The sequence below is a fragment of the Dama dama genome, chromosome X (genome assembly GCF_033118175.1).
Source record: "Dama dama isolate Ldn47 chromosome X, ASM3311817v1, whole genome shotgun sequence".
NCBI lineage: Eukaryota > Metazoa > Chordata > Mammalia > Artiodactyla > Cervidae > Dama > Dama dama.
Genome location: NC_083714.1, coordinates 52,284,380 through 52,296,390, shown reverse-complemented (window position 1 = coordinate 52,296,390; position 12,011 = coordinate 52,284,380). Strand labels below are relative to the sequence as shown.

Sequence of the window (12,011 nt, the reverse complement as noted above, 5' to 3'; positions counted from 1 at the left end):
CCTAGAGGATATATTATTCAATTCGGGTGTTTGTGTGTGTTTTGGGGTGGGGAGCAGTGTCTTTCCCAGCTGGGACTCAAAGTTCCCAGGAACCAGTCACCCAGCAGGTCTTGTCCACTTAGCAGCTTCTCTTCACTCATTTCATCCCACTGAAATCTAGACCATGCTTACAAGTGGACAAAATAAAGTCCAGATGACCAAATAAATAGTCATTTCAATATACTTGGTAATCAGCTTTCCCAGGACAGAGAGAGGAGGGCCAGTCCAGGGAATACTGAGCCACACTTCAAAGCAACATTCGCATTTCTCCAGGATTCCAAGCAGATGGTGGGGGTATGGTAGAAAACACCTCCTTTGCCCCTGTGGTCAACAGCTGTGCAACAACAGCCAGGACCCCTTCCTTCCTGCCCCAGAAAGAGACCTCTCTGTGTTTTATCCAAGATGCAAAAGGACACCTCAGAGCAATCATCCATTTCAGACTTTCCCGTCACCCCCAAGACACAATGTCTGCAAGTCTGAGGGATGTCACCACACAGCCTCATCACCATCACATCCCACAGAAGGAACCCAGCTTCCCAAAGCCCCAGAACGCCCTGGCTCAGACACTGACACTCCAGTGCTCCTCCTGGAGCCCCACCGCCCCGCCCTGTGTTGCCTTGTTCAGTGCGACTAGGGGACTTCTCTCCACCTTCTTTGTGTGACTACGGCTCCTAGAGCATTGCTCAAGGTGTGGGGGTGTCCAGCTTCTCCTAGGGTCCCCACTGCTAACCCAGGCTTTCACAGAGCAGAGGCTCCATAAAGGTCTTTGGAATACATGAGCCAGTGAGCAGGGGGCCCAGTTAACTATCTGCTACTTCCTTAAATAAGCCAGACAAATCCAAATGAACAAGAGATAATTTAGTTTTTGAAAATGACACACAAGAAGGACAGAAGCATGAATTCACTACGATTACTTTTATCAGCTAATTCTTCCCCCATCAATATTACTGCTAAGTAAGCTCACTTTTCCAAAACAGTTCTAATTCCAATTCCATTGCATCCTGTTCAGGACCACAAAACACAATGGAAGAATTTCCAATCTCTTTTATGAAACAGCAAAACTCTTGTTCTTGAACTGGGTAAGTACAAACACACTGATCAACATCATTCACGAAGCTAAGACACTGAAATTTATTTAGCCTTCTATGAAAACAATCAAAGTTTGAAAATTTTGTAAGGAAAACAGATGAATCTCCATGTCATTGTAATTGTAGACAACAGGAACCCAAAGATGCTATACACCAGTTCCCCAAACTGCCCCAGCCCTCACTTTTGAGAAGGCTGACCACTCCCTCGTCAATCACAGAGGGAAGGATCAGCCTGGCTGCGGCTCTGGCTCAGGCCTCCTTATCCTCCTCCCTCGCAGCCTCTGCAGACTGCCGTGGGAAGGCCCTCAAAGTCCTTTGTTTGAACTTGAGCAGAAACGCCACGACTTCCCGCTTGTTGGTCTCCGCATAGGCCCGGGGACCCCACAGGAACTCATAGCGAGCAGGGTGGCTGTAAGGCACCTGCCGGTACTCCAGGTACCCCTGCTGCACCCACACGTGGGTCAGAAGGGTCCTGGGCTCCCCAAAGACACAGTGCACACTCCCCCCTGACATACCCAATTTGCTGAGTGCTCCCCAGACCTTCTCCTCAGGGGCACGGTCTCCACCCCACATGATCAGGCTGAGGACCACTGCCAGGAGGCCAGCTTTGGGCATGCTCCGCCCACTGCTCAGCATCTCATCACAGGTGAGGCCCAGGATGGGGACCATGATGTAGGTGTGCTCCCTGGGGTCCACCTCCTTCACCTCCACACCACAGACCAGCTGCAGGCTCTGCGAGGCTTGGGGGAAGACCACAGGAAAGTACTCCTGGTTATCCCTGAGGACCTTCTTCAGCATTTCCGCCTGGGAGGTCAGCTGCTTGGCTCGATACTTGAAGAGCAGGAACTTCATCAGCCTAGTTATCATCTGCTTCAGAGCTTCCTGGGACAAGGACTCCCCAGTGGCTGAGGAGGACACTTTGGGGGAAGAGGCCGAGGCAGATGCAGCCTCCCCCGCCTCAGCCCCCAAGAGCTGCGCCTCCTCCGGGCCCTGGGCCTCGCCTGGGTCCTGAAGGTGGTCTTCCTTGGGCTTGCTCAGCTCACTCATCTCGACCACGAGCGGGATGCCTGGGATCAAACCACAGCCAGGAGTGAGGCAGGGGTCAGACGGGGACAACCGGCCTGGCTGGGGGAAAGAGGGGTTGTGAATGGCCTCAGCTGAGAACCACACGCTGGGCGGTCTGACACAGGCCACTTACAGGTCTCCTCTTGAGGGGTGCTCTCAGACCTCATAGGGGCAAGCCTTTGGGACAGCCAGTCCCCCGGATACCTGAAGGAGGCTCCCCGGGGTGCAGCCAGCACAGACTGAGATGTCCGGGGCTGACAAGGTGGGGGATTATGCCCTTGTGGGGTCCCCACTGCTCTGGGATGGGGAGCCCCTGGTGCACACTCAGGGAACCCTCCTCACCTTGACTCCTGGTACTGCCTGGACTCTGCTCTCTGCCCTCAGGACACGAGTGCCAGTCCTCTGCTTTCGCCTCCTGGTTCCTGGAGCTCCTGTGAGAGAAAGGGAGGGGGCACCTCGGGGGTATCCTGTGGCACAGCCCTGAGCCTTCCGTGACAATACGATGGGTGGACTCTGTGAGGTCTCCCCAGTTGTGTGGTGGGAGGTCCCCTCAGGGCTCCCTTGTAGTGCTCACCTTTCCGCTGGCACGACCTGGTCCCTCCCCTCTGAGGACCTACATGGAAATTCAGAACAAGATCCGAGCCTGAATAGAAAGTGTTGAGGGGCCCCACATGCGGCCACACCTGCCCAGGGCTTCCTGCGGGTCCTAGACTGGGGAGCTGCTCGGTCCTCAGCTCCTCCTCACGCCCTGCCTGGCCTCCCAGCACTGACCACAGGGGCAGGGGTCTGCTCAGTCCTCCCTTGGGTTTGGGGAGTCCAGCCTCTGCCAACCTAAAGCCTCCGCCCCCCGCCCGAAAAACCTCACCTCCTGAGGTCCCTAAGCCAGAGGTCAAGAAACTGCTCATCCTGCTCACCCCGCTCTAGGGCCTCCAAAAGTCCCCACAAGGGCCAGGATCCCTGCCTCCCTGTTGGGGGTCTATCTGCCTCAGTCCATCCTCACATGGAGCCTGGGCTCCAGGCAGGACTGGGAATTGTCCCGTCCGCCATTTTGAGACCCTGCCGCTTTCACGAGGTCCCCAGTCTCTCTGAGACCCACATGTGAGGAAGGCAGACAGGCCGAGTGTGCTCTTCTCATCCCAAGGGCTCCCAGGGCCGACTACAGGGGCGGGGATCTGCGGGGTTCGTTTGGGCCTCACGCAGGGTCCCCTCAGCCCTCCTTCGGGCACCTCACCTTGCCTCGAGCAGGACCTGGGATTCTCGCCTCTCCCCAACTGAAGCCCCGCCCCTTATACCCGGCCCGGTCTCTCCAAGACCCGGATGTCAGGAAGTCAGACCGTGCCCGCTGCGCTCATTCAACCCCCACGGTTGCCCTGGACTGACAACAGAAACGAGCTTCTCTGAGGTGTCCTCTGATTGGGGTCCAGGGTCCTCTAGTTCTCCTCCTCAGGGTCCTCAATCTGACACCCCGCCGGACCTGGGAATTGGACCACCTGAGGCCCTGCCCCATATGCAAGGTCCCCAGTCTGAGACCCGGATGTCAGGAAGTCAGCCCCCGTATCAGGTCCCCAGTCTGAGATCCGGATGTGAGGAAGTGAGACCACGCATGTTGGGCTCATCCTACCCCACGGCCGCCAAGGACCAACAGCAGCTACAGGCTTCTCTGAGGTCTCTTTTGATTGGGGTCAGGGTCCCCTCAGTCCTCCCTCAGAGTCCCCAAGTTGAAACTCCGCGGGAGCTGGGCTTCTTCCCTCTGCTCACCTGAGGACACGCCCCCTCTCCCAGGTCCCCAGTTTCTCTGAGACCTGGATGCCAGGTAATGCAGCATGTGCTCATCCACCCTCTGTGCTCGCTGAGCCTTGATGTGAGGGTCCCGCCTCTGGTCAACACACGGGGCATCCCTGGATCTGCCAGGGCTCAAGATGAGGTCCCTGAGGGAGGATATAAGGAACCCCACAGATCCCTACCCCTGCTGTCAGCCCTGGGCCACCCTGGTGGTGGGATGAGCACTTGGCAGCCTGTTCTGACTTCTGCATCTGTGTCTCAGATACATTAGTCAACTGTCAGAAGGGGCAGGGCCTCAGATGGGCAGAGGGGAAGATCTTAGTTCTTTTGAGGGTCAAGGTGAGAATGCTGAGGGAGGACTGAGGGGACCCTGAACCCCAGAGCAGAGTGGGCTCTGGGACGACATAAGGTGGATGAACATATGCTGCATTTCCTGACATCCAGGTCTCAGAGAGACTGGGGACCTGGTATAGGGGTCTGACTTCCTGACATCCAGTCTCAAACTGGGGACCTGGTATAGGCAGCTGGCTTCCTAACATACGGGGTTCAGACTGGGGTCCTAATATAGGGAGCGGACTTCCTGACATCTGGGTCTCAGAGAGACTGGAGTCCTGGTTTAAGGGCTGGGGGCTTAGTAGGGGAGAGGAGAGAATCCGAAGACCTACCCAGAGACAAGATGAGGTCTCTGAGGAGGACTGAAGGGACCCCACAGATTCCCGCCTCTGTCGTCAGCCCTGGGAGCCCCTGGGGTGAGAAGAACACACTAGACCTGTCCTGACTTCCTGACATCCCGGTCTCTGAGAGATTGGGGACCTGGTGCGAGGAGCAGGGACTCAGGGGCGGAGAGGACAGAGCCCAGGTGAGTCAGCTTTTCCCATCAGGTGACCACCTTTAGCATCAGTCCTTCCAGTGGACAGTCACAGTTGATTTCCTTTAGGATGGGCCGGCTTTATCTCCTTGCTGTCCAAGGTACTTTCAAGAGTCTTCCCCAGCACCACAGTAGTACTATTTTATACATAGTCATGTGTATCTGTTAATCTCAAACTCCTAATTTATCCCTTCCCCTGCTTTTCTTCTTTGGTAACCATAAGTTTGTTCTCTGAGTCTGTTTCTGCTTTGTAAATAATTTTATTTGTATCATCTTTTTAGATTCCACATATAAGTGATACCATAGAATATTTGTCTTTCTCTTTCTGACTTACTTCACTTAATATGATAATCTCTACGTCCATCTATGTTGCCGTAGATGATATTTCTTCATTATTTTTCATGGCTGAGAAGTATTCCTCTGTGTGTGTGTGTGTGTGTGTGTGTGTGTGTGTGTGTGTGTGCAAACCACATCTTATTTATCCAATCATCTGTTGATGGACATTTGGGTTTCTTCCGTATCTTGTCTGCTGTAAATAGTGCTGCAATGAACATTGGGGTGCATGTATCTTTTCATATTGAAGTTTCTGTCTTTTCCAGGTATATATTTAGGAGTGGGGTTGCTGGCTCATCTGGTAGTTCTGTTTGTAGTTGTTTAAAGATCCTCCATACTGTTCTTCCTATTGACTGCACCAATGTACATTTCACCAACAGTGTACAAGGGTTCCCTTTTCTCTGCACACTATCCAGCATTTATTCTTCATAGGTTTTTTGATGATGGCCATTCTGACCAGTGTAAGGTGATACTTCATTGGAGTGTTGATTTGCATTTGTCTAATAATTAGGAATGTTGAGCTTCTTTTCATGTGCCTGTTGGCCATCTATGTCGTCTTTGGAGATAGGGTCTTTTTTGGAGAAAGAGTTTTGTGTCAGGGTCACACAAGCTGCGTGGCTCTAACTACAAACTGTGTTGGTTCAGGAGGCCGAGAGCCGAGGTCGAGGTGTCGACTGACGTTGGTTTTCATGAGGGATGTGGAGAGTCTGTCCCATCTTTCCCACCTCACTTCCAGGGTTTTGCTGGCCATGGTGGGCGTGTCTGGGCTTGAAGAGCTCCGCCTTCCTCTTCACCCGGAGTTCTCCTCTGTGTCTGTCTGCCTCTAAATGTGTCCTTTGTATGGGGACAGCTGTCCTGTTAGAGGAGGGTCCATCCTAATGAGCTCACTTGACCTCCCTCAGCTCTGTGAAGACCTTTCCTCTGTCTGTTAGGTCATGCCAAGGTACTTGGGACTGAGACTCCAGCACCTGACTCTGAGGGGACGCGATGTCACTCCTCACACCGTACAAAGGCTCTGAGGTAGGAACACACTGGAATGTTCTAAGGATGGAAGAATGGCCTTCATAGCTACCAGGGGTGAATCCAGGGGTGAGGAGAGCAGGCCACCAGGGTAGGAGCCAGATCACGTTGGGCCTGTGGGCCTGTGAGAACTGTGGCTCTGCTGGGTTCGGGGAAGGAAAGGCCCAGAAGGCCCTGAGCTGGGTGTCTCTGGGACCTTGTCCCAGTCCTCAAAACCATGTGGAAATGGAGGTTCCCTGCGAGGTGCTGAGCCACTGCTGAGGTTCAGGCCCGCGGCTCTGATCCTGTGCCTCCACTTCCTTCAGGAAACAGGGACCCCCCTCTAGGTACAAGGAAAGAAGTGAGAATGGAGGTGCGTGTGGTCAGATCCCCTGCAGTCATGGGCTCTCTCTCTATCCCTTGGCTCCTCTTCAGTGGTCAAACGAGGTGACAGTAGCCTAGCGGGTTATTTGAAGTTTGAATTCTGTGATCCCTTCTTGGTGCCATCCCAGGCCCTGGCAAGGACACGGAGCACACCTGTCCCAGTAGTTCTTGCTCTCCGTTTTTTCTCTAGGCTCTGGGCAGGGGCTAGGGCATCTGGTGACAGGGGAGGCAGTGGTGTGGGAAGGGCTGGGTGGAAGGTGGCTCCCAAAGGTGTGGAGAAGACTCCTGGCAGGGCCGTCTGAGGTCGAGGGTGGCCCCAGGGTCGAGGCCAGATTGGTAAGCACGGATCTGCGCACACAGCAGCCCTGTGCGAAGATGGGGGATCTGCAGAGCATGGGCAGGAATGGGGCCGGAGAGCTGAGGGGTGGGGTGGGGGCCGGGAGTGGGGGAAACAAAGCCCAGGACTGTGCCTGTCTGTGCTGGGAGAGGACCAGAGCCCGGCCACTGGGCTGTGAAGCCAGGGTACCCGCCCTCCCTCCTCAGTGCTCCCAGGCTTTCGAGTCCCTCTGTCTTGGAACTCACCTCGTGCCTCACTCCCTCTCTTCCTGGCCTCCCCACAGGCTGCATGTGATTCACGGGTCCTCTGGGTCGCCACTCCCTGTCGGCAGACCACGTGGAAACTGACGGAAGGAGCCAGCTCTCTGACACTCCCCTCTGTGTCAGCAGACTTGGAGGATGCTTGGACAGGTGGGGCTGATGTCTGGCCCAGGGCTGTGAGCTTGGAGGCCACTGTGTCAGGCTTCTGGCCTTTGTGGTTCTGTGTTTCCACAGCCACGTGAAGCCTTGGGAGCCCTGGGAGATGAAGTTCTGCTGTCTGTCCTTCTGAAAGCCTCACTCGGGTTTCTTCTTAAATGGTGTCAAGGCCCTGGAGACGTGGTGGCGGTCTGTGCTATGCGGACCTGGCACTGTACCCTGGCCATCCACATCGGACACCGGATTAGAAGTACACAGCCTGGCGGGAGCTGCTGGAACAGAGGCTGGGGATGAGCCTCGCCCAGATCTAGGTCTGCATGTGGCACTTGTCTGTGTGTGTGTGTGTGTGTGTGTGTGTGTGTGTGTGTGTGTGTCCGGCAGAGACCATGAGAGGCACCACAGCACCCAGCCTGGGTTCCCCATCCCCACTGCCTGCAGCAGGGCCTGAGCAAGTTCCCTAACTCCCCAGGGGTGAGGCCCCACAGCAACACCTGTCTGATGGTGAATCACTTGGGGACCTGATGTCCGCACGTTCCCCACCAGGGCCCTCCTGCTCTGACCCTGTGGCCTGCAGTGGTCAGACTGAGAGCTGCCCATGGCCTGGTGGGTTCGTGGAGCACCAGACCTCTCCCTTTCATTTAGCTCCGTCCCTTGCTTGGCCTCGCCCCGAATTCCCTTTGCAGAGGTGAGCCTGTCTGAAATGCTCAGCCAGAGGATCCAGTTCACCCAGGTTCCCTTCGGTAATGCGGTCTTAGTCTCTGGTAGGCGTGACTTTGAATCACCTTGTCCTCCTTCTGTGTCCTGTCCTTGCACACAGGTCTCGTGGACACTGGGGACACTTTGCTGTGCCCCAGAAAACCTAGTTCCCGACGAGGTGAAGGAGCGGGAGAATCAAGCCCTGCTGCCGGACCTGTGATGGAACTACGTGACTGCGCTTGCCAAACCCCGCTGTCTGCTGCAACCCATCCCGGGGAGGGCCGGGAAGTACATCTTCCAGGTGGACATCCCCAAGCACCTGATCCCCTTTGGGCAGGAGGCCTGTCCAGACTGGGCTCTCGAGACGAAGGTGACTGAGAGACCAGCTCATGGTGACACCGTCCAGTCACCGCCGCGCCCTGCAGTGGGCTGCCCACTTGGTGCAGGGCTAGGCCGGGACTCCCCTTGTGCAGTGCTGCTCTGGACTCAGCGAGAGTCTCCGGGACTTTGACCTTTATGAAATGACGGTGTCGCCACTCGTTTTGGCCCTGCTGGGTCTGGGTGGTTGAGAGTGTGTTAAGAAACCGGTTAGTCTTTTTCCCTCTCTGTTCTGGCCCCAACTCCCTGATGTTAGAAGAGTGTCCAGGGGGTGATAGGGAAAGGCCGGGGGCTGGGCTGAGCATCAGAAGCTGGCAAGGCCTCAGACTGTTGGAGAGGCCCACGGGCCCAGAAACAGGCTGTGGTTTGTCCTTCCAGGTGACCCTTGCACTACTGTCAAGTGTCCCTTGGCTCACAAAGTGTTTGTTGGGTGCGGTGCCTGGCTCTTCTGTGTCCAAGGACAGGCCCCTAAATACAGCTGTGAGGGCAGAGTGACAAAGACTGGTGTTCAACTTGTGGAAACATTGTACTTGTCTTTGGGTTTGGGGTCATGTGTTTGCAAGGCCCTTGGCTGGTGCAGTACCCTGCTTTCTGGTGGGCCTCTTGAGGAGGCCCCTGGATCGGGAGCTGGAAACACTCAGCTGCTGACCAGAAACTTGTGGCAACATCAGGGGACCCAGGAGGAGCCCCTTCTGCTTCAGGGTGCATCACTCATGGAAGGTGACACCCCCAAGGTCAGGAGCCCGGCTGGCTTGTCTGCTGAGCAGCTAGGCAAGGCTCAGGGAGCAGCCCCTCCTGGGCTCGCCTCAGCCCTTGGCTTGTGGGTTAGACCCTTGGCCGAGCATGTGAGATGTTGCTACTTCAGATGAAAAGGGACCACGAGGACTAGACCGAAGCCTGCCTGGGGTGTGGGCTTCCAGCCTCATGTGGTTCACCCGGTTCAGTGTGTGAATAGCACAGACAGACTGAAAGAATACAGACTTGCAGTTCTTGTTCGATTCTTTATTTACTCTGGTGAAGTTTTGCTTTACTTTATTAGAGCCAGAAATAGATTTTTGATTACAAGAGAATGCTTTTGAGTGTCCCTGGGGAGCTGGCAGCTTAGGGATTGGGGTTGTCCTTGAACTGCTTACAGAGGGCACACTTGTAATGTGAGGACTCCTCCTGCTCCTCATCCACCTCAGGGGCCTCGTTTGGGGCTGCAACTGAAACGGCCGCCTTCACGATGGAATAATAGGTTTTGTACATAGTCATCACTGAACCATAAACTGGGTACTCTAAGGGGCTCTTGGGCAGTTCCCCTGCGCCGTTCCTTCCAGCAGTAGCCGGGGGTACAGACGTGGCATTGCTGGATGGACCCTCTCCACTGGGGCCACCCTGTTCGCTGGGGAGATGGTTTGCCCTGGCCTGTACAGCTACACTGCCCATAAACCAAAGGCCACAGAACACCAAAGAGTGCCATCCAGGGGTTCCGTGAGCAGTCAGGGTTCCCTTCTGGGCCTTCATGTCAGCCTCTTGGGTGGACTCGTTGTGATGGAATCAAGGAGAGCGTCTGGTCATCACCACTGGCTTCTTTCTCTTTGGAGTCATTCTTGTGCCTGTGGTGGGCTGAGCAGTTGTTATGGGGTCACCTTTCCTCCAGATGTTCTGCAGGAGGAGGGGCTTGTCTCTCTGAAAGTTGGAGTTGCGATAAATCTGAAAGGAAATGGATTACTTTAGCCATCGTAGGGGGAGAATAACCGTTCCTTGCTGCCCTCCTCCCCACCACAGTACCGGCCTTCCCTAAGGAGGGAGACAAGGTCTCTTCATTCCTGGCAGGTTATGAGCCCCTAGTAAGTGTGCTCCCTAGAGCTCCCCCAGGGCCAGCCTCGCTTGAGGTGTTACTGGCCCTCCCTGACATCAAGTGGCCTCTCAGGTTCTGGAGTCAACCCTGTGGATCCTGTCTAAGGGGGTTTGTGGAACACGACAGACCCTGCTTGCTTCTCTTTCCTTAACCACCCTCTCAAGAGAAAAAAAAGTTCTCCTGGGAAATGAAACCCATCCAGCACTCGGCTCATCTAGTCTAGTCTCCCCAGAAGGGCTTTCTACGTTACCATCATCCTCTTCCCCAGAGAGAGACCCAAAGGATGGATTTTACTGAACCCATACAGGTTCGGTCCATGGATGAAGCTCTTGATGCTGTCTGTCTCGAAGATCCTGTCCATGCCTCTGCCCTGGAGGACCTCCGTCTGGAAGAGATCTGCCTCGATGACCACCATGTCTCCCTTGTTGATCCAGCACACAGAGGTGAAGGCCGCATCCTCCACAATCATCCAGAGCTTCCTGGGGAAGGACAGCCTGAGGACAGCCTTGTTCTCTTCCTTGATAGCCGTTCTGGGTTCGGGCCCTGTGGGGACAGGTTTTCTTGGGAGCCCGGATCTGGGCTCTCGGGTTGGTCACCCTGCTTCACCAAAACCTCCCCTGAATTCACATTTGCATTGGGGAAGAATCAGGGGGGTCCCCTGCTGTGGGCTCCCCGTCAGTTGATGGGGCCAGTGGGGCTGCAGTGCCTCATCGGAACTCTGACTATCTATGGAGCCAGTCTAGCTCAGGAGCATTCTCTACCCAAGCAGTGAAAGCTCAGGGCAGAAGGGCCTCAGACCAGGGTCGTGGTGCCCAATAAATACTGTCTGGAGATTCTAGAATCTGGCAGCCAATTAAGTGGTCCACTTCCTTAACTGATTCAGGATGTCACAGTGGTGATGTGGAGAGGCTGCCTTGGCCCAGCGTAGGGGAGGTGGAACAGAGGTGGAGATGGGATCCCCAGATTGTCTCTTTTCTGAAAGTACAGAAAAGCATGTTTCGGGTTGCCTGCAAAGGCTCTCATCTGCTGCCAGGCACCTTGTTTCAGGAGGCCAGGCCCTGGACGGGTTGACAAACATGCCCCTCGATCCACACCCCTCCCTACCAACGGGCAGGCCTGTGGCTAGCTTCTGCTAAAGGGCCAGGCCCTGGCGAGTCCTGGCTCAGCTACCACTGAGAGACACCCTAGGGGTCAGATGGGCCACTGGCGACTGTCCCACCCAGAAGACGGGGTTCGTAGTGGGCTGGATGGCCTAGGCTGAGTTGGTGGTCCCACCCTGCCCCCACTCCCCATCCCTGTCCTTCTGGCTTTGGTCTCTTCCAGCTGGTACTGCTGGTTGGTAGGTCCTGCTCAGATGGCCCCAAAGTCAGAGTCCTGTTTCCTGCCCCCACCACCCCCCAGGTCGAGCTCTCGCCAGAGCAGGGCTGTGCTTGAGCACAGTGGGAGTGACCTCACGTTCCACTTGACTGTTCCGCAAGCACCTGAGACACAGACTCCTCATGACGCCGTGTGGGAGGGCACAGCCAGGCGCTCTGCTGAGCTTGCAGCTTCCTGACCTCTGCCCACCCCCAGACGACATCCCGCTACAGGTCGTTGGCTTCAGTTTCCATTTCTTCCTATAAAGACTGCTCTCATGGCCCTCGAGTGCTCAACTTGGGAACATCTGTGTGTATGCTTTTCCCATCCCCTTCCCAGAGTCTCAGACTCGGATTCAGCCTCCCTGGAGGCTGCCTTGAACTCCCTGTTCCCTTTCATAGGTGGAGTGGTTTGGCTTCTGCTATCC

At 55.5% G+C, this 12,011-nt stretch overlaps 1 protein-coding gene and 1 pseudogene across 1 annotated transcript; both read right to left on the bottom strand.

The window, feature by feature from the left end:
* Positions 1-1,376: 1,376 nt before the first annotated feature.
* On the bottom strand, positions 1,377-2,174 carry LOC133052182 (melanoma-associated antigen 9-like). The gene has a single exon (XM_061136944.1). It carries the CDS (start codon positions 2,172-2,174, stop codon positions 1,377-1,379), a length of 798 nt encoding a protein of 265 aa, XP_060992927.1.
* Positions 2,175-9,486: 7,312 nt separating this feature from the next.
* LOC133052647 (heat shock transcription factor, X-linked member 3-like) lies at positions 9,487-11,807 on the bottom strand (annotated as a pseudogene).
* Positions 11,808-12,011: the final 204 nt, after the last annotated feature.

Excerpts from the sequence above, each read along its gene's own strand:
- LOC133052182 (XM_061136944.1), bottom strand. The coding sequence starts at position 2,174 with ATGAGTGAGCTGAGCAAGCCCAAGGAAGACCACCTTCAGGACCCAGGC.